The 23617-nt window shown below is 39.9% G+C and overlaps 1 protein-coding gene across 5 annotated transcripts in view; it reads left to right on the forward strand.

Annotated features, from left to right (window-relative positions):
- Positions 1 to 23617, forward strand: part of LOC131434845 (ecdysone-induced protein 74EF) — an 854531-nt gene that overhangs the window by 784970 nt on the left and 45944 nt on the right. For all 5 annotated transcript variants that reach the window (XM_058602044.1, XM_058602047.1, XM_058602045.1 and 2 more), the window contains 3 exons: positions 4612 to 4884; positions 21166 to 21306; positions 22745 to 23224. In XM_058602044.1, the coding sequence (XP_058458027.1) occupies positions 4612 to 4884; positions 21166 to 21306; positions 22745 to 23224 (894 nt within the window). The remainder of the gene's footprint in view (positions 1 to 4611; positions 4885 to 21165; positions 21307 to 22744; positions 23225 to 23617) is intronic.

Here is a 23617-nt window from a genome sequence, read left to right on the forward strand (position 1 = left end):
AATGCGTAAAATGAATCCTAACAGCTTGAAGGCTTTGAAGAGTGTAGATTCAATATGCTCCTTGAAATTTTCTTGCAATTCAATTTAGAATCAAGCAGGACACCCAGATCTTTTAGCGATGAGAATAGTTTGAGAAATACTATAGTCGAACTTGATTGAAGACTGTTTACGATTAAAAGAAATGACGGAACATTTAGAGGCATTCAAAACCATTCTGTGGATATAACACCAATATGTCAACTTTTTCAATTGTTCCTGTGATAACTCTGAATCAGTTCGGGATTCGATAATATGAAATAGTTTGAGATCATTTCACGCACTTGATCGAAAAATTTAGTTTGTGAAGGTAAAGTAAAAATATGAAAGGTCTAGGATGACTTCCTTGAGGAACTCCACAGGTCACGGCGGTTGGTGAAATAGTACAGTCTCCAATTTTCACTATCATTTCGCGGAACATTTTTGAAATCTTTGATCCGTATCTCGCTTTAAGTATTCAGTCTTCCGCAAAAAGTTTCCATTTTATATTTCACCGTCAAGAATACTACCTGCTAACGTCAAAGCATTGAAATTGTTTACTCCATGCTGACTCTGTTAAGAGTACATTAGGATATGATATTTGTTGATAAAACTATCAAACTTATGTCTACCAACGCTGCTCACTGTTCTTCTGGTAAAATTCGCTAAAAAAAAGGAACGTTCAAACATTGAAATCAAAATACAACAGATCTCAAAAACTGCAGCAGAGATTTTTTTTTTTGAGTAGTATATCTAACAAAATCTTGGTTCGTCCAATTCTTAACACACGTAATGATTTCATGTGTGGGGATTTTTGACTTACAGTAAATAAGATAAAATGGTAAATGAACATCAGAGCAAAAAAGTGCAAGAAATTCAATTAAACAAAACGGATTGATTAATGTACATACAGCTAAATCAGTAGCTGAAAGTTCAACTGTAACAAAATAATGTGCGCAGTACCGAACACGAAACCATTAGATACCCGATCTCATATTGCGAAGAATATGGCCATCATAAGTAAGCATCGAACTTTATATTCAAAATTGCATGTGAGAAATTGTTTACGGTGACAGGAATGCTCTGAGTTTTTTTTTTTCTCAGCAGTGGCGACTCGTCCTCATGTGCACCTTGTGAACTGCACAACCGTTCAAATTAAAGGAATTAGCTGCATCCCCATCATCATTCAATTATTTGTTTATATTATCTATCTATTCGATGAAAGCATGTCGGGTGGCACGGTGGTTCGCTCTGTTATGTTTGGCTCTGTGAGAACCTGTATGCGCACCTTCATGAAAAGCTTCAGTGGCTTATGCTTATGGCACTTGAAAATTAATTGCTATCTTAGTTGCAACGTCGAAGCGGTTTTATTGATGAAGTTATTGACAGAGTTACTCGACGTGCAGAGCGCCTCTATCTATCTTCTATTTTATCGATGATATGAAAAAAGTTTTATAAAAGCAAAATCTCCAGTTTTCATTTACTACGAACTTCTACATCTGATGTCATACCGCATAATAACTGCACAACCCGTAAATTTTGTCACGAGACGCCACTGTTTTTCAGGAATCTATAATGATGTGAATGTCATGCCTAAGGGGTTAAACAAGCTGATTCCTTCTTACGTGGCCATTTGTCGACGGACAGTACCCATGTGACAGTTTGCTGGTAACCTACAAAAATCAGCTATCATAGCCAGGGATGCCAGTTTTTTTTCATTGAACAATCCATGCTCAAATTTCACATGAACATTGTGGACGGAACCGTTTTTGTGTCAAATAAATAGATAAATAAACTTCCGCAGGCAGTATTTCGAATTTGGGAAATTTGTGTTAGTTTGTGCTCACTTACAGTGGTGTACTTTTCAAAATCTGTGAAAATCATTGAAAATTTGTGATACACAGATTGATATGTTTAAATTATATGAATTCGTTTATGTTTATATTTTTTTTCGAACAAAATCTCGAATTAGAATTAAATTTCATAACGCTCCGTTGAGTTCAAAGACGCTAGGTTTATTCTGTTTGGATACTACAGTTGACTAATTGGAGCTAAACAAAATGTTTTTTTCGGACACGTTTCGAATCTAAACGACAGCCCCATGAACCATTTTAAACGATAACGATTATTTAACTATTTCCCTATCTGAATCGCGACAATAATTTTACCGATTATTTCCACCGACAAGAAATCAAACCCCTCTGAGTCTGAGCTCCACAGTCGAAAAGTCAAACAGTCTGCTGCTCGCCTACTTTCTGCTGGAGGCATATCTCTACCCACGGCTCTCTTGCTCTTACCTTAAAGAAGTGCCACGCTTGCTTTGCTAATAACGTGTGACGTTCACACACTGCGGCAAAAAGTTGTTTCAATCATGGTCAAAAGACTAGTGTTTTCAATGTGTTTTCGAACCAATCAGATCCCCCGTGTTGAACCTGGTCCTAACCCAAACCAACCCCCATCAACTATCAACTTCCATAATCATGTCAAACATCTTATAAATCAGCAAACAATTTCCGTCTCGGCTTCGTCTGCTCGGTCATTTTCATACGCCGCATAACCTTGAACCATCAGTTTTTTTCCTTTTCCGAGAAGGCCGTGCTTTTTTTTGTGTCCGTTTTTTGCTACACATCAAAAAGGATTCCAGTCGATTGGCGAGACAGCACTCGTTTTGGGCGGTGGCAAGCGGAAAAGGAAATGGAAAACCTATCGATTTTCCGCTTCTAACTCCTAACGGGCAGACAAACAACAACAACAACAGACCGATGATGTCTAGCCTCCGGGCTCCTGACATTCTTATGGGTAGAAGTTGTCTTCCCCGGTGTCGGCATCGGAAGACATAATTCCGATCGCCATCAATTTCATCTTTTGGGCAGCTATTGAACGCCTCTCGGTTTACGATGTCAGCGCCGATACGAGAATTGAGAACCTATTCAGCCCAGGCCAGCGACCTGGCGAAGCTCACCCCCTTCACTGTTTTATTTATGCTGCGCCATTTTTTCCGCTTTGCGCTTGTATGTGTGCCTGTGTGTGTGTGTGTGTGAAACCATGAGCTTCGGTACGATAAAGACGTCGTTCCGATCGCGGGAGCAAATTTCCATATTCATGACCGCACTAGTGAAAGCAGCAGAGGAAAAGGTTCTCGTGATTAAACACGGGATGGCTCTGACCGACCAGCGAAAAAAAAACATAACAACATAAACAGGATTATCGACCGAATCGGAATGGCAATTAAAATTTGTCACAGGGTGCTCGAGACTGTGACCAGGTTAATTCCAACCTAACTCCCCCCGAACCACAACTTTCTACCGTTGGCCATGCGGAAAATTCTTCTGCGCTCGGTTCGAACAGTTGGAGAACTTGCGTTGAATTTATTACATTTCACTAAAGTAGCTCAATTGAAGTGAAAAACATTTGCGAACCAGTTATTTGAACAAAGCAGCCTTCCGATGAGAAAACCGTGAACATTCAGGAGCAGGACTGCCAGACAAAATAACCTGTCCCGTTGTCATGGCAACTAGGTAGAACGATCCCCAATTATCTCGCTAATTGCAAACCGATTTTATTCAACCAAAAAGAAAAAAAAACTCCTCGCCCGCCATCCTTGTGGCCAACAACAGCTCACAGCCCGTCACACATTCGTCCATTCATCAGCGAATTTAGAAAAGAACGGAGGTCATTTCCTTTCCCTTGAAAGCGTTTTACTTTCGCTTCATATTTTCCTTTATTACAAGCTTCACCGGTTTGCGCTGCGGATTGGTTGCGGCTATCGTCATCGTCATCGTCATCATCCTCGACAACGATTGCGCGACACACAGACACAGGACCTTTCCCGCGTGTTCCAACCCGATGAAAGGAAACTAGACCAGCCACCACCACCACCCCAGGGTAAAATGCCAGATCGCGTGAGCCAGCAGAAAAAAAAGCTCTCAAAAAGTCACGAACTTGTTCGCTTTTATTACTAAATAATGTGATGGCAAATAAAATGAGCGAACGGGAACGGGCGTCTTCCCCCAAACACCATCGGTGCTTCCGCTTTGCTGTCCTGGGGAGCGAAAAGATTTCCTTGCCGTTCCGGCGACCATCTGCCAATGTCTATCTGGTGCTGTGTCGCACCAACGTCGTTTTGACGGATGCAGTCGGGTGATGATAAAATTTGATGATAACGATAATGACGCAATGGGAATGTCGAAACGAATAAGCCAGTAGCAGCAGCAACATAAGCGTGGATGAACAGATTTTCCCACCCCTGTTCAATTTTCGATCTAGCTCTATGTGGAAATGTTCGGATAAATCAAAGGGGCGTGTCATCGCCTACTTTGCTGTCTATATATATAGGAAAAATATGACCACCTTTTGTTTGACCTGTTACAAACACACATCAATGGTTACTTCGATCAAACTGCAACATTCCGTACGAACATTCAAACTCGTTTGAAACTGAAAATGCGTTTCTGGTATTAGATTCTTTACCCCAGCTTCCCCTACACAAGACATTGTGTCGTGACATTAGAAGTCTATTAAACAGAATTGGTTGATGTCTAGACCGGTAACTGATAGAATCTTCTTTTGCTTCTTTTTTCTCTGATCTATTCACAGTGGACACCGAGCTACCGCTACCACCTCAGACGCCGAGTCCGCCGCCCCAGCAGCGGCTATCATCGCAAGCCCACCTCCACCATCATCTTCATCATCACAGCAGCAGTAACGGAAGCAGCGGGAGCCATCACCAGCAATCGTCCGGCAGTCTGCTCGCCAGTAGCCTCAGCCAATCGTCCCAACAGCACCGGCCTCTCCTGCACGGACTGCTGAGTGGCACGCACATACCTCAGGCACCCTACCACAGCCGGGGCTACAGCACATCCAGCACAGGTTAGTGGTAACCAAAAACGTGACCCGTAGGTCCGTTTCACCACCAAATCATTCAACCCGTGCACTTCAACCTCATTCGTCGTTTCGGATTTCCCCGACAGATCCCATTTTTATACCCCGTTCAATGTATTTATAGCGAATTCTCGGATTATGAATAATTAAGTTGCCGTCCTATTTTCGGCCAAGCCCTGGAGCTCATCTCCATCCAGCTCGCGGTTTCACGTCCTAGTTCCTAGTTCTATTGACCCTGATGTGCAACACCTTTTTTTCCCCCATTCCATTCTTCTACGCCGTCTTCTTCTCGACAAAAAGACAAAACACCGAAGGACCTCTCGTTCATCCGTCAAGTTTCACGCAAGACTGCTCACCACAATGGAACGGCTCGCGAGTTCTGATTCAGTTCAGGACAATAAAAATAAAAACAAGCTCAAACTTTCTTATCCCACTTTTCTACTGCTACTTCCCTTCAAATCAAGATGACGAGCATTGCGATCCGCGACTCCGCGTTCCCTCGATTCCCTCCGATGGTTGATTATCATGCGGAATTATTACATGCGACGAGTTGTAATTATAAATCTCCCCGCGCAAACCTTCCCTGCAGGCTCCTGCAGCACCGCACCGGTATGCGGTTTTACCTCTGTCCAGCCAGCGGCACCCAACCGCTGAAAGCATTAGCGAACGAAAATCCACGACGATGATGTGTACGCATTAGCATCTTTCCCATTGAAATTGACAAAGAACTATGCCGTTTGCCGGCTTACGTAATGATTTCAACTGATACGGCCGCACGGCGAAACAAGATAATGAGCGGTCAAGCAGGATCTTCCCTTCCCTTCATTGTGCCTCATTCGTGGACTTCCACGGTAGGAGAGAGGGGAAGCCGGTAAAGGAATGTATTTATTTTTATACGAGGAAATAAAAATAGCAGGCTTTGACAGAGCGTATCGTCCGTCCGTTGTCCTCACGGACGGGAAGTTCAACCCGGTGAGAGTTCTGCTGTTCGGCCAAATCTCGGCCATCAGGAGTTCTTGCTGTGAACTTTGTGTGAAGAGTACCTGCTCTTTGGTGCTCAGCTAGTGAATGAAATGAAGCATTTCGCGATTTATTTGACAGATACCAACTCGACGATTGAAACACGTGGCCTCCTACGATTTCCAAATCAGAAATGATGAGAAATGTGGTAATAATTACTTGTCTTTGAATTATTTCGAATCTATTCTGAATATGAAGTCAGTATAAATTAAACATGAAAAATGGTGTAAATTCTAGTTTAAACAAATTCAGTAACACTACAAATACGACTGAAGTCTGTACGAATATTCACACATTTTTACTTTATGAATAATCTATTAAATTGAATTGGCCATTCAAAATTTTGATGCCCTTTGAAAGAAAAAGATTTATAAACGCCTGGAGAAACCCTTTCAGGTTTGGAAATAGATAATAATAGCTGTAGGCCAGGTCTGGAGAATACGGGGGATGGTGGACCAATCCGTACGGCAAAACTAGAGCTCGCTCGTCTGACACGATCAGCTGGTATTCAAACACTAGTGGATAGATTGTCATGAAATTTGTTTTTGGATCAGCTACAGGCTTGTTCTCAACAAAAATAAACACTGTTCGAGCTAAAGATTTATTGGGGCCAGTCGAATCGCAGTTCGACAGTCATACAAATAACGATTCGTTTATTATTTTTATTAAGACTTTAAGATTCTCAACTTTTATCGCTTCCCAACGATTGCGAAAAGTTTAACACAAAACTACACTAAACAAATAGTAAAAATTCTAAAAATCTATAAAAAACTTTAAAATTTAAACGATAAATAGCTAAAATTCTTGTCGAAACTGACCCAGTGGAAATATTAATACGACTAAAGTGAATACGAATATGCAAACGTTTTTACTTTATAAGTAATATCTGTTGAATATTGCAATTTGAAAATCTGATATATTTTTATAAAAAGTCATTGCAGTTAACGAAGGTCCTTACTAATTTCAGATTGTCAGTACCCTACGGAAAACAGATTTGAAGTTGCAGAAATGAAAAACTTACAAAAATGTTAAACCAGAAACGGAACTCGAACACACAATTCCCCTTTAGAATATTCACTAAAAATAATGAGATACTAGACTTGTTATTAATTAACATTTATCAACGCCATTAACACTCACTCTACTAAACTGGCTTCATGACTCGTCAGTTTACTTATTCACTGGTCGATAGTTACTACTTTTGTAGTTATAAAACATAGAGCTGTTCAGTCATATCGCCTACCAAATAAGATATTTTTAAAAGCCTATCCACTGGTTGGAACTTTCTAAAATATTCCAAGTTCAATATTTGGCATGCTTTATCTGGTAGATGCTTTCGGATCCCGTAGAAACATGACCCAAATCTTTTTTAAGATCTATTAGCTATTATATGGGACGTTGGCTACTCAAAACCCTCTAAATTGGGGTGTTACAATTGATTTGATGTCTGTTTTCCAGGGTGCCAACGAAAAATAGTCTTCTCTAGTCGGCAGTTAATGGAGGTACCTACTAATTTCAGATAGTGAGTTTTCTTCTCGTTTCGTAGGGCTTGGCTATTTATTTAAAAACACATGTATCTTAATCCATAAAATATTTTGAACAATGGATTACCATTATATGTACCATTGATTTGATGGTTTCGTAAGCGTAAGCCCGACATTTCTATCCTCAAGCTAGACGGAATCTGAGAGTCACTAGATTAGTTTGCAACAGTCGTACAAATAATGATTTGTTTATTTAGTCTGTTATCATACATTAGTCATTCAGTGGTTAGCCTAATTTTGTGCTTAGGATACATAACCGTTTCGAAATCCGTCGAAAATCCGATTTCATTCGACACATCAGCAGAAACTTTACGTCTGCTTAGTGGTTCAAATTGAACTGCCAAGGTGTGCGTATGAACTGCAATGCACTGATGAGTCTAAGACGAAATGTAAAAAAACATATGAGTCGCATTGAACATAGTTTAGCAACAAACAAACGAAAAAGAATTTATGAATAAAAAAAAACTGGAATAAACATTTACCGAAAAATAGTACAGGGTTGAAACTCGAACCCCGTAGTATTTCCTGTATGGGAAAATCGTTTCATCAATTGAACTACTCCGAATGAAAATCGCACCACAGGATACAACCCTATTTAGCAGAACCTCCGCACATGTTCAACGTTGTACGTTCGCCACGTAGTGAAATTCACGGGATCACCCCGGGGCATCGTTTCGCAAGAGAGCACTTCTGCTATTTCATTCATCAGTCTTTTTTCTGTATATTTTCTTGTGGGGTACTGATGAAAGTTAAGTCGTAAAATGATGTTGTCCATCAAGAATCCTCTGCAAACCCCGTTAAAACAGAAAGTTAAGACTTTACCTTGTTTTAATGAAACAACCATAGTATAGCTTACCAACCGTTTATTATTGTAATGATTATTAGTTTTATTATTTGAGTTTTATTTAATCCCAATTTTAACCATTGAGATTTTTAAACAGGAAACTTTGTCTTCTGATCAGTAAAATAAGTAGATTAACATAGATACAAGAACATCTGTTTAGATGTGAAAATGGCTTACACTGGGGTCTTTTTTTCTGCTTACTAATTTACTAATCAGTAGTAATTTCGTAGTTATACTGTAACTGTAAAAAGCATGTAGCTGTTCAGTCATATCACCTGCCAAATAAATTTTTTTTTGAGAGCCTATCCATTGGTTGGAATTTTCTAATACATTGAAGTTCAATTCAATTAAACGTTTAAAATTGCCGAATCAACCGTGTATGTGTTCAAAGTAAGACATATGACGGCAAGCTGAACCAGAAAGTGTTGAAAACCGCCATAGCAAACGCTATCAGATAATAAAATCAAAATTAAACTTCCTGACTAAAAATTCGGCAAGGCGACGGCAAAGTTTACATTTTTGGACAAATTTGCCAAAAAACTGATGATTTGGCAAGGGATATGCAGCTGCGGAGCAAAAACCAAACTGTTCGTGGCGAATAAGACGATGGACTCGAAACGGTACTAGGATGAATGCCTCAAAACTACCTTTCGTTAAAGCCCATAAAAGTCTCGTGAAGATTTGGCTAGATTTAGCGAGTTGCCACTACAGCCGCGAAATCATTCAGTGCTACTGCGATAGTAACGTAGATTTCATTTCAGTTTCGGATAATCTTTACATTTTCTTGTAGTTTAACATTTCAAAAGTATTGTGTCAAAATTCAGTGTAAGTAACCAAACATATTTTTTTGCTCACGATCACGATCCTGCAAAATCTACTGAAACGATTCTTTTCAAACTTGGAACCTACCCTACGATTTCAGTTCGGTTTTACATCTCATCCAAGTCAGTCGATAAAACAAAACCGCTTACGTTCGGGACGGAAGAAACCAAGTACAGTATTGTGTAGTGAACCGTTCTATCTCGAAATGAGTGAACCAAACGAACAAAAGCTACCGCCGACACGAAAGAATACAATTGTTGTTGGCTTCAGGCAGTGCAAAATTCGACCTTCGATACGAGAACTTGAAGGTTTGCTTAAGGAACAAATGCATATTGACATTAAACGTGTGTATTTACTTCAATACAATAAGACGAATAATGTTGTTTACATCCTGTTTTATAAAGAGTTGGATGCAATTCAATTCGCAAAAGACAACAACAATGTGCACTATGTGGAGCACGAGAACATTAGGTACAACATTCCAGTATATATGGATGATAGTGCTATAGAAGTGCGTGTGCATGATCTTCCCTCAAGCGTTACCGATTCTTATATTCGCAAAACTATGTCTCAATACGGAGAGATTCTCTCTATCGAAAAAGAAAAGTGAAAGAATTTTTTTCCCGGTATTCTAAATGGCGTACGTTTACTACGATTTTGAAATTTTTCCATTTTCATATTATGCTAATTTTTCACCTCAAAGTTTAGCGTAAGATAACGTTTTTTGCTTAAATGTGCCTCGTACTGTTGAAAATCAAAATAATAACTTGAGATCGACGGAGGGGGGATAAAAATTTCGTACTTTAAGTAAACTTTAAATAATTCTACGCTGAGTTATTGTGTTCACCTCGCAACGTGGTTCTCAAAAGAGGTTTTGGGGAATGCGCTGTTACTGCCTTATTTTTCAATATTAATATGCGGAAATTTAACTAAATACTCTTTACATGTAAAAATGTGAAAAAATTCAATAAATTTGTTTAGGTTGTTTCTCCGTAAAAAATACAAAAAAAATGTTTTTTGATTCAAATTATCCCTTATTCCTCCCTTAACCATATATTGATCAAATTAGACAGATACTTTTTAAAAAATGAAACATAGAATTACAGTACAGTAGTTCGATCACCGATGATGGTGAAATTAAATCGTCCGGAATATTTTCTAAAAACCAACTTAAAATTGTGAGTGATAAGCTATTTGACATTTTGAGCATCTTAGAAAATCAAATACAACCAAATTCCCGAATGAAATACGTAAGAATACGCTCATTGGTAGAATATCTGAGTACTCTTACCCGTGAGGCGAACTTGAATTTGCCAATACAGCTTCGATTGGCAAAGCCAAGCCATTTTTTTCTTTTAGTTGCCTACTTCATAAAACGATAGCAACAATACTTTTTTGTTTTTAGAGCAGATAAACGTTTCCTATATCCAAAGATTGATTAAAAGACAGTTTTTCTTACATTAGCGAAATTTTTGCATGCATAGCCAGAGCTAAATACTGGTTTAGAGGCCAGAAAAAATTTTTGTTTTGTTACAAAAACGTGCCTTAAAGTTGAGTTTTTATTCCGATTCCGGATAACGCTGATTTCCGTCATGTATTTCCAGGCTGACCAGTTGTCCGAGAGTGAAGGTATAGCGTTTACAATCGATTATAATCTTCCACAGTAAAGAAAACATCAATTTGCTGGATTGATCAATGATATAAAAAGGGCCGTATATAGTAGAGAGAGGTAAAATATATTAATGATTGAAAAAAAACGATTGTAAGAATTCTAGAATTAAGAACTGAATCTGAGTTCAAGAACTAAATTCAGAACTTAGAGCAGACTCAGGATTCAGTTGCAATTTAGTTCTAGAATTACAATTTCGAAACTGAACTCAGTTCCGGAATCTAGTTCCAGTGTCCAGTTCCAGCATGCAGGCTTTAAAATCTAAACCTGTATTCTGGAACTATATTCTGAAAATTGAAGACGACTTCCTGTCACGACTACCGAAAAGTGAATGAGAGCTGCGATCTGAGTGTTTGAGGAAAAACGGTCGATTCTCGACCACGGTTTCCCTTTTAAACGCGTTTAATTGAAGATATGTGCCTGACTACCTCAAATCCGTCGTCCTTGCGCAAAAAAGCCAAACAAACGTAAAGAGTTGTCCGAATTGTTTTCAAAGTTTGAGAAAACTTAATTTTTGAGTTGTTTGTGATCATCTCACACTGTTGAAAATATAATCCTAAATTCCTGATCATATTTTTGATGAAATGGTGAAAGAATTAGGTTGCTGCCGTTAATAACAGTCGTGATATTTACGATAAAGTTCTTCCCATTCTTCCATAGGGCTAATGTTGAAAAAGGCGCCCCATAGTAAAGTAAGTCGTATTCACGGCAAAAAAACAGAGCCTACTTGATAGTGGTTTCCAATGTTAGAATTTTTCGTTCCAATCAACTACAATGAGCTCATGGCACTTTTTTCTATATCCTCAGTAGGCGGTTGCCTTACTTTTTCATCTTAAAACAAAACGGCAAATTACGGAAGTCCTCATCGATTAGACGACTGTTTTTTTTTTCAACTTAATTATCGTTATTCAAACCCAATGATTGATTGCAATGATTGTTAGCAGAAATTTTAACGAGTTCAAACACAAATAAAGTTGAATTCATGACAGAAATCAAGCAGGGATCGAACTGACACAGGAATAAACTGTGGACGGTGTTTACCTTTCGCGGCACTGCTCAACCACGGCAAATCTTTTCCCGCAATTTCAATCAAATTCAACCCTTGAAAAAAAAACGAAAAAAAAAATCAACAACAGTCGATCCCTCTGATGGTCACGAACAACAAAGGTGACATCAAAAATAGTTGAGAAGCGTATCTAATCGCTCGATTTGATGGACTGGTTTTCGTTGTTTTCCTCGGTTTATTGCGCGCCCGATTGAAATACCAAAAAACCAGGAAAGTTGGGGACGGGAAATCTTTTCACCGTGCGAATTTGCATTCTTTTCGATAACAACAACACAAGAAAAAAAAAGCTCACCACATGCCAGGAATCAGGAAGAGAGCTGGAATTCTACACTCATCCGGAGGCCAAGGAGAAGGAAGTGAAATCCTAGAGCTTAGATAATAGATCCAGGCAGGTTCCAGCTTTTAACGGTCGAATCGGTGCTGACCATCATCTTCTCCCTTCAGAAAAATGGTCAATAAATTTATCTATTTCCATTTCTCACGAAAATCTCCCGGAATCACTCCGGCGAACCGGGAAGAGGGACATCGTTTATGTGATTTATTTATTTAACGTCCTGCTTCGCGGTACCGCCGCTGCTTCGTTCCGATTCCCTGCCTTGGCGTGGCACATGGAAAAGGATTAGAAAAAGGACACCGCGCGCGCGGAAAAAAAGACGTTCGCGAGGGTATTATCTTTCCTTGTGGAATAGAAGAGAATCTTCAGTCCAAAGCGCAGGGAACAGGAAGAAATGTCACCGTAATTTATTGCTTTTCGCTTGATTTGCATCGGACTTTTGATAGGGGAGGGGTGGGGGGTTGGCAAGCAGTAGCTGCTTTCATACAAAGTTGCTGGCTGCTCGTTGGCAGTTGATGGTCAGTTTTAATGATGATTCGAATGGGAACACTCGGTCGCAAATCTTAGGGATATGCGAGCCGTAATTGATTCATCTGTCATTGCACCGATGGAAACCAGTTTGGCCGTGGTTGGCAACGACTACGTGTGGAATCCCCGGGAACTGCCTGGCTGCCTGCCTGCAAGCTCTCTACGGTCAAACGCTCGGCTATTTGATGAGCTTGACTTGCTTGAGTTTAATTGAGACAAGCGTGAAAAAGAGGATGTCCATTTCCGTTGGGCTGGACCGAAATGATGAATTACAACAGCGAGAGAGCAGTGCGTTTGCTTTTTTTTTCCCCAAAACAACACGCATTGAACAATATTCAGCGTTTGCCAAGCTAGGCTTGCACACTATTTAATCAATAACAACCCGTTCATGCAAAACGCATCTGCTGTTCCGATCTGTTCCGAGATGGGCAGCTGGCGGTCGGCAGCTTGCATTCGTCGCAGTTTTTGTGCAACCCATTACATACTGCATGTCATTCAATATTATCCAAATATGACATGACCGCATCATCCACATCCACCCACATGTCGGATCGGGAAAATCGATTGCCAAAATTGGTTTTGCCCATTCACGCGGACAAGCTGCTCTCGGATGGTAAACAGAAAAAAAAAAACCAGATGGCCGATCGGAATTATTTGTCAAACAGTTGCAGATCCCTTTCTTTTTCTCGGCGAAAGAATAGGGAGAAAACTCTGTAACCGGAGAATGGATAAACAGTCCAATTGTTGATCCTCTGACCCTGAACCGATCCCGAAGCCGAAGCTACTGCTGATGACTCAATACAGTGCTGTTCAATGCGATGTAACACGTGTCTGATTGGCGAACATTGATCCATTCTCACTCAGCTCGTCGTTCGCATCGCAGAGACGAAGTGGAAAGCGAAAGAGAAGGCTTAACTTTAATCCTTTCCATTCAAACGTTTGCTATCTCCGCGCTGCTTGTGTTCAATGACAAGGATCACCGGGGACACCCTCTCGACTTAACACGACTGTTGCCGTCGGAGGAAGCAACGAGGCGAACGGATCGATCGACATCAATGAAAGAGAGTGTTTCACAATATAAGGGTTAATTATTGAATAACTTTTTGTTCGCTTCGGATCACTCGAAAATTTCGGGTCACGCTTCGGCAGCAAATCCGTAAACGATGTTTGTAAGCAAGGTGGCATTCGGCAGATGGATGCATCGACGAACCCAAAATTTGACTGCATATCTACTTCAATTGTCGAAATTTCGAAAAAGCAAAATCCCTGCATTCCAAATCAGCTTCAGCTTTGAACAAGGTGCAAAAGTGTGTGGTTGCGAGTCTATTGTTGGGCTAATCCTTACCTGAACAGCCGAAAGGGAATCTCCTTTCATCCGAAGCCGATTGATGCAAGAGGAAAAGGATTCTCCCTTCTTCTTCTTCTTTTTCTTCTGAATGAGAATGTAAATATTTGAAGAGCATACCGCATGCTGGCAGCTAGTTGTACGCATTAGAAAAACCAGAAATCGCTACGTCGACAGCAGAGCAACAAAAAAAAATATGCGATAGGCAGGACGCGAGTATCCTGTTTTACATAAACACACAATCAAACAGGTTTTCGCCTATTTCCCTATGAAGGTACTCTACTTTTGCCATTCGCTGTGACAAATGCCCGATGGTCATCGCCGTCACATCCCGCAAAAGGTGCCTTCCTTCCGGGATGCCCACCGATCAACGAAACGGGGCCGGTAAGGGGAAAATCATTATATTTTCCAGTTCGCTTACAACGTCCGCTTCTCGTCCTTGATGTCGTCGGTTGGATTCCAACGTCGGCAGAAGAATTTTGCCGAGCCCAAAGGAAATGAGAAAATCTTTTATTCATAAGCCGGCTGACCTTCCGGTTGTCGGGGGAGCACACTGTCGTCCTTTTCTTCCCGATGAGCATGAATCGAAAAACGAACCATCGATGCTTCGCTTTCCGGGTTTGCCTCCGGTATGAAAGGAAAGAATGTCGGGGCCGTTCTACGGTACTCCGAAGCAAATGTCTTAACACAATGGCAAAAACCGAACCGAATAGAAATCTTTACCCTCAAGACAAAGCTGAAACGAAGGACGGTTGACATTTGATTCTAGAACACTTGTATCAAATTTTGTATATTTACTTTTTTAAGGGCAGATGTATTCAACTGATTTTCTTATTTAATAGTAGAAATTTCCAAACAATGCTACACACCTAGAAAAAAAATCGTGTAAATTAAGCCGACATATTTGAGCGTCAAAAACTACTCATTTTTACAGCTGATCTAGCACATATTTACCGGATTCTGTTATATTTTTAAGTGACAAAACATGTATGTTTACACACCTGCATGAAAGTAGGGATATGTTTAACACTTATTTAAAAAAATCTTGTAAAATTTGGTCATTTTACGAATTACGTTCTTTTGAATCATATGCGGATTTGAGTCACCTATAAATTAAAGAATTTTTTTTCAGTGTATCGTATATCGAAATCGCAGCATGCCATTGTTAAACGTCAATCAGTTCACGTTTAGATGTTCGAGTAAAATTTTTGTTTGTTCAAAGCCTACTAAGTTTTACCATCTCTAGCGCAAGTGCTTAAAGTTGTCTTATTTCTGGCTGGTAGAGAGTATTTATTCAAGTTTAATTTCAAAAATTTCAAAAATTTTATACCATCACTCAGACGGTTACAAAATACGCCTCAAAACTACTCCATTCGATAGTCATTATCAGTAGACGGTTAAAAACTGATTTTGGCTATCCTGATTGCGAGTTTCCGATTCCAGGGGCACAAGAAATAGTGGTCATATTTTCTCAAATAGATCTCACTCATTTTGCTCAGCGTTGATTTGCCCGATTTTCACAAACTTAGGTTGTAATGAAAGGTCCTGTGGTCTTGTACCGAATTCTTGAATTTCGTCCAGATCCGACTTCCGGTTCCGGAATGCTCAGGAATGTAGTTTGATATAGAATAGGTACTCTACTGTTCCACTCCATAGTCCTTCGTCAGCAACGATTTACATTTTTTTTGGAAAGCTGAAGTCACAATTTCTCACGCTTTTTTTTGGAATCGTAAATCGAAGGTTTTATATTATTCAGTTTAAGTAATAAAACTCAACTGATAGAAAAATGTAATATAATGTTCTAGGAACTTTTTGATATAAGATGAACATTCCATCAGTATTCCATTTGTAGAAATGGTAATTCCTTGTATGAATTGGGCAAAGCAATTTTTATCTCCTAACACATGGATCAATAAGTCCCGAGACTAACAATGGAAACAACATTTTTTTTGCAAATTTTTTTTTTATTCATCAACATAATCACCTTTTAGGGTGATACAATGATTCCAATGTATTTCCAATTTTTCAATACCATGTTTATAAAAAAATTTATCTTTCGCTACAAAATAAGCTTCAGTTTCAGCGATGACCTCCTCATTTGAGCCAAATATTTTTCCCTGGAGCATTTTTTTTTAAATCAGCAAAGAGCCCTTCTGAATCATCGACTCGTTGCTGTTTTTGTTCCATCGATAGCAATCACGGCACCCACTTGGAAAAACCTTTTTCATGCTCAATTTTTCATGAAGGATAGTAAATACACTTCCATATGATATCTGTGTCATCTCAGCAATCTCACGGAGCTTCACTTTACGATCTTTCATTATAATTTTTGTCACTTCACTCACATTTTCCGGTGTAATGGCTTCCACAGGTCTATCCGAGCGTTCCGCGTCATTTGTGTCGGTACGACCACGTTTAAACTCGGCGAACCACCGACAAATCGCAAAGGTTAGTACTCTAGAAAAACGTGGTTACTGGTTTACTACTAGCGCCATCTCTGCTTTAGTCTCGGGACTTATTGATCCATGTGTTAGGATGCGAATTGAGGGGACATCGAAGGAGTTCTTTTGTTGAAAGCATACCAGTCGTAACATACACTTGCCATAAGTCTCGCCTGGGACGGCCTTCAGTTCCATCAGCGAATTTCTTGTTGTAATCGATCGAGTCATGATGCGTTCCCCGGAGTAGATATTTTAATTTTGGAAAATGGGAAAAAAAAGTCACAGGGGGCCGAATCTGGCGAATACGCTGGCTAAGCTGAGCACTTTCGTTTCGTGTTTGGCCTAAAATCCAATCGCAATCATGCAAAAAAATCAGATCTTTCGGTACGAGCTTGGCATCGACGCGTCCATCCATAAGAGATGCCAAGATCTTTTCAATCACAATTTCAATTGAAACACAAAATTTCAAGCAAAATCCTTGTTCAATTTTTTTTTCATAGTAAAAAAAGCCAGACAAATTTTTCGTGTCGTAAAGAAATAGCTGGCAAACAGCAATTTTTTTAAGTTGATAAAAATGTCGAATTTTGTACCAGAAAATGATTAATTGCGGGAACAATTTTTTTACATGGTTCATAGATAATGATTTTGATGCGAGCAATGAAAAACGTGCAAGACCATCGAAAAAGTTTGAAAACATCGAATTGCAAGCAATATTGGATGAAAATGATACTACTTGTCCAGAACGAATGGCAGCCATGTTGCTCAACCAACAATTTCTGACCGTTTTAGTAGCTATGGGGAAAGTCCAAAAGTGTGGAAAACGAGTGCCACATGAAATGAATGAAAGGTAGATGGTGAAATGCGAAAAAAAACCCTTGTGAAATGTTGTTTCAAAGACACGAAGGAATAACAGTTTTGCATCGATTCGTTATTGATGATGGAAAATTGATTTATTTCTAAGATTTTAAGCGGAAAAAACATGGTTCATCCGGGATAACCATCAACATCGACTGCAAAACCAGATCGATTCGGCAAGAAGGCAATCAAGTGTTTGATGGGATCAGAGAGTTGTGATGTGACATGTGCTTCTAAACCCTGTTGTTGTGAAACTGTTAAATCTAATCGATACAGACAACAAATGATCAATTTGAACGACTAGAATGAGCCAAAAGACAAGGCAAAATAATTTTGATACAGAACAATGTACCTGCACATAAAGCAAATTCTTTGTACGTTTTTTCACGTCTTGCACGAAAGTTATACTCAAATTACCGTCAACAGTTAAACATTCGTTGTACCGATTTAAAACACGAAATACGGTAGATCGTGCAACTCCCAGCTTTCTGCCGATGACAAGATTAGAGAAATACGGATTTTCAAGCAGCATGCACAAAATTATTTTACGCTGCAGCTGTTTTTCCGACTCCATCTTTAAAACGATTGCAAAACTACTGCTGTCACTTACACATTGAACTGGTTTCAGCCCAAATCATTGAAATAGTTGAAAATACCCATTGGGTAAAAATTAGCAGCCTTCTGAAAGTGATGCAATTTGACTTCGTATTGAGTTCCTTTAGCGTAACTTACTTTTAAATTTTGCTTCCCAATAATTGCAGAAAACACTGAACTGAAAATTATTTGTGCTATCCGATAGTTACGATTCTCGTAGCTGTATAAAAAGGCAGTTTTGTCTAAAGCACTTTCGATCTCTATCGAAATAATTGATGAATCAACAATGACACAAAAATTTGTTTTCAACGTCTTTCTTACCAAATTTTATCCAGATTCTCAGATTTTTCTAACTATTATAGAACAATATAACACAGACCGCGTAGCATTCTGGTAAAACACATGATGGGAGTAGGATTTTCAAAAATTGCTTCATATTTGTTTCCGGGGAAATTGCTTGTTTTATAAAAATATTGTCTCTGGATAATAAATCTGTATCCTTCGGATTAGATTTGTGATCATATTCAGATTTTGCTGCACAAAATCGAAGAAATCGTCCTTCGTGTAGTGGCACGATGCCAAATCGCGGCAGACGATCGTCGGAAGGTAATGAGCTTTCAGGAGAGGAGGTTGCCACTTTTGGAGGTACCCTTCCAAATCCCCTAATTCATTTATGGTGCTAACGGTAACGAAAGGTATACTCCGCTTTTCGCAAGTACGAATCGTCTGCCACTAATAAAGTTTTTCTTGACGAACTTCGACATCTTCTGTATATTGAGGTTCTCGGGAACATTGTGACAATTTTTTTCAGATCCTCAGAATTTTCTAACTATTATAGAACAATATAACACAGACCGCGTAGCATTCTGGTGGAACGAATGATAAAAGTGTATTGTCTCTCGGTAATTTTTTTTGGATCCTTCGGTTTCGATTTATGATCATATTGAAATCTTTCGACACTAAAACGATAAAATCGTCCTTCGTGTAGTGGCACGATGCCAAATCGCGCCAGAAGATCGTCGGGCGGTCATGAGCTTTCAGGAGAGAAAGAAACCGCTTTTGGAGACACTCTTCCAAATCTCCTAATCTATTTATGGTGCTAACGATAACGAAAGGTGTACTCCGCTTCCCTGAAGTACAAATCGTCTTCCACAAATTAAGTTCTTCTTGGAGAACTTCGACATTTTCTGAATCCGGAGGTTTTCGGGAATATTACACTTGTCCCTGGAAACTTTATCCAGATCCTCACACTTTTCTAACTATTACAGATTAAAATAACTCAGATCGGGTAACATTCTGGTAGAACGAATGATAAGAGTTTTTCATATTTTCATCGGGGAAATTGTTTGTTTAAAAAAAATATTGTCTCTCGATATTTTTTGTATCCTTCGGTTTCGATTTGGTTATCATATTCAGATCTTTCGGTACGAAATCGACATCATTCGACATTACACCACTCTAGCACGTTCTTCGTGTAGTGGCATGATGTCAAATCCAGTCAGAAAAACGTCGGACGGTCATGAGTTTTCAAGAGTGGAAGGAGCCACTTTTGAAAAAAAAACATCCAAATCTCCTCATCCATTTATGGTGCTAACGATAACGGAAGGTGTACTCTGCTTTTCGCAAGTACAAATCGTTTGCTAAATTAAGTTTATCTTGGCGAACTTCGACATTTTCTGTATCCGGAGGTTTTCAGGAGCATTACTTTCATTCATGGCAATTTTTTCGAGATCCTCAGACATTTCTAACTATCATAGAACAATATAACACAGACCACGTAGCATTTTGGTAGAACGAATGATAAAAATGTTTCATATTTTTACCGGGGAAACTATGTCTCGATATTTTTATTTGTATCCTTCGGTTTCGATTTGTGATCATATTCAGAACTTTTGGCACGAGTTCATTTATCTTATACCATTCTAGTACGTCCTTCGTGTAGTGGCATTCTGCCAAATCCTACCAGAAGAACCTGATTACAGTCCGCCTTCACATATGTCTCGTTATCTATTAGACAGCAGTGTAGTTTCATTAATTTCTGGTACAATTTCTGAGCACGACTTATTGCGACCGTATTTTGTATCCCGTCACGATTTGAAGACTCCTGAGCCTTAAATCTCCTCCAGCTCCTGCTCGAGTTTGATATGTTGTATGAAAGTCTAGATCACATGCAACTTTTTAGCTACACCTCACCTACAGCGCCGTTTTTTTTTTTTTTTTTGAAAGGCTCTTGTGATCATTCTCGTTTACTCAACAGCTTCTTGTCATGTCAGTGCAAAATTTTTATTTATTTTTCCCAATTGATCGAAACTTTGAACAATTTGAATATGTACGGATTTTAAACAGTAGAAGATTCGACGGAAAACGAGGAATTGACTAAAGAACATTATGTTTCTGGATGAAAAAAATCTTTGCTTATAAACAATTCTGGATATTTCTGGAATCGATTTGAAAACCCCAAACTTCATTCCTGAAATTCACTCGACACCCCAAAAACTGACTACCGTATCTGATCGAATCACGGTAAAATGAGAACAAAGCAAATAAAAACTTGGGTATTGTATTCGAAACTTTAAATACATCAGAAGACTCTGATTCTATCGGTTCGAAGCATTATCTTTAATCTTTAAGCATCTCTTGAACAAAGGATCTTTTCGCAATAGCGCATCAGCTCTTTGGACTAATTTCATGTGTAGTACGTTAAAAATACTGTGCTCCTATTTATGAAGTCAGTTCTGAGGTTTTCTTGCCTTCTTTTTTCTCTTATTCCGAAACGTTCTAATCAGTCGTTTATTAATTCCAGTTTTTACCTACTGCTCATTTGTCGGAAAGTTCGCTTAATGCCAGAGCAGTTCTTCGGATTAAAGACTTTTAGGGGACACTTTTTCACAAATTTTGTTTTTACTATCTTATTTTCCTAGTTTTCAAATCTGATTGTGTATACTGATAAACTTGTTTTTCCCATATTATTGGAATCAAATCGAATTGTTTATTTTCGTTGTTTCTATTCAAGAAAGCACTCTAAAATCACCCAATCACGATAACAAAAAAAAACTTGCTCCTATCGACTGTTTACAAATAACGCAACTGCATGTTTTCTGCTTTGTTTCATCTTTTCCCGCATTGACGTTCAAACCCACCAACAAAAAAAATACGCGAATCAACTGTGCGTGCGGTCCAAATTATCGAAAAATAACCACGAAACAGAAAAGCTTTGCTCCACGACGTTCCCGCTAGCAACCTCCGGCACCGGTACCGGCGTGGACGATGACGGTTTCCTGGAGAACATCCTCCATCTGCAGTCGATGGAGAAGTTCAAAAACTCACAACGCTTTCTCAAGCTGACAAGTATGTACCGAAAACCAACCAAAAAAAAAACAAACACCCTTTCCCACCAAATACACCGACATAAAACCGCTTCCGAATCGATGAGGGCTACCAAAATGTCCCAATCATAATTAATGATAAGTTGCAATTTTCGTGTTCTATGACCACCTCGAGTGAAGGGTTCGTTCTGTGGGAACCTCGAACCCGAGACAAACACAAAGAAAAATGTCAAGTCATGTCGCAGAAAAGATCGAATTTTGATGTTTTGGTTTTTGAAAAACATACCTTTCTCCCACATGGCATTACCAAGCACAAAAACCGCTTCCTCCTCATCCCATCCTCCGCTGAACTAATTTCGCATACCTTCCTGGCAACAACAATTAACAGGGGCTTTATTCTTGCTTCCTTCCCTTTTACAAAACCTGCTCTCCTCTAACCCAGCCGTGGAAGGGTCAAAGCAAATATTATCGCAGACTGCTTCGATTCGCTACTGAATGAAATCAATCATCTGCCCTCACATTTTTTTCGGAAAAAAAATTGAATTGAATCAAGTAGTCTCAGCTTCTTTGTATATCAAAAAAATACACACAAAAACGGAATGCAAGGAAAATATCCTAATTCCAATCCCATCCGGCCTCTGATCCTTGTGAGAGCGCTGGTTTTGATCCCTTCTCTGGCTTGCAATTGTTATTTCCATGCCCTGCTTTCGACGACGACGTCGAAGACGCAAGGGCCCCTGAATGCTACGTGCAATTTTTTGATATAAAACTTTGATATCACCTGTACCCATTTTCGGTGTCCTTCGGCCGACGGGAATCTGTCCCGGTGATCGGTATCGGGAGCAGCAAAAATGTGTGAACAATTGAAATCCTTTATTTTTGCATCGTTTTCGATGTTTTTTTTCTCCTTCTGTTCCTTCTGGTCTGGTTCGGGTCAAAGCACTCCCATGGCGCTCATTGTCAAGCTCAAGACGTCGAACAATGTACGGCGGATTTATAATTGCCATTGTTACCAGTTCCAGCTAATACGGAAACTTTCCGCCAGGAGCGCTGATTCAAGGGATCCAAGATAATCCAAGACCTTCTTCTCATGCTGTGCATTTCTGCCGTTGCAGTTCGGTGCAAGTTTCCGATTCGATCTCGAATGCCAAACGAAGGTCATTAGGTAATGACGTAACGACAATCCCTGCTGAGGTTGCGCGTTCAAGAAGTACCGGTGAAAATCCGGGGCGCGGATATTCTGTTGTGTTGCACATTGTGACGTACGGAAAAATGATTGACGGATTTAGGAGTACACATGCTGGCGCGTCCGGAGCAAAATAACCCTTATTAGAGTTTTTAGATTTCTCCTTTTCTGTTGTACAAATGTTTTGCGCTGCATTAAATCATAAGCTGTAAAAGAATTTAATTTGGCTTTTTTTTCTCTCCCGTTTCCTTTATGCCATCGTGCCACCATTCAGGCTCACTACCTCCAAGCCCAGCGGACAGTGGTGTCTCCGATGTGGACAGCTCAAGCAGTGGTGGTCAGCCAGCCTGTAGCGATGAACTGAAGGCCCGCCTCGGAATTCCACTTCAAGCCAACAACAACAGCGGTAACAACAACGGTAGCAGCAACAACAACAACAACAACGGCAGCAGTAGTAATCCGGGCAGTTCCAATGTCGGTGGTAGCAATGTGTTACTACCGGGTGCCGGTGGTGGAGGTGGTGGCGGTGAACTTCCCTCGATCAATGCGTCCTCCTCATCACCCACGTCCGGTTCGTCGTCACTTCACTCGTCGGTGGCTCTCTCGGCGGCAGCAGCGGCAGCGGCCGCCACCCAGCAACATCTGCAACAGCAAGCACAAGCCCACTTACCGCCGGGAACGTTCCTTCGGCCCAACTTCTACCATCACAGTTCACCGCCGCTCCGGAATATCTGGAACCAGCGCAGTGTACCCCGTAAGTAGTCCCTAGATTTAAGACGGTCTCAAATAGATGTACAACGAATCGATCCGACCATAACGAAATTGCATTCGCTTATCAGCGCTTACGACGACGGCGCTGGTGCACTGAGAAGGTGTACCGGGGATGGGCGAAATTTGCATAATCGCTTATCAGTGACTGATGGGATAAAGGGAGAGAGAGAGTGAAAAAAAAAGTTCGCACGGCCAGACAACGAATGCATAATGGATGGGAACTGACGCACTGTCGGTTGGGTCAGTAGACTTTGGTAAATAATCGCGTGGTCGCTTGGTCTTCTTCTTTTTCTTACTGCTTCTTACTGCGGTAGTTCGGGAATTAATAATCGCATGATAAATATTAGCTAGATTTTAGATTGGCAGCAGTTGCATC

The sequence above is a fragment of the Malaya genurostris genome, chromosome 3 (genome assembly GCF_030247185.1).
Source record: "Malaya genurostris strain Urasoe2022 chromosome 3, Malgen_1.1, whole genome shotgun sequence".
Lineage (NCBI taxonomy): Eukaryota > Metazoa > Arthropoda > Insecta > Diptera > Culicidae > Malaya > Malaya genurostris.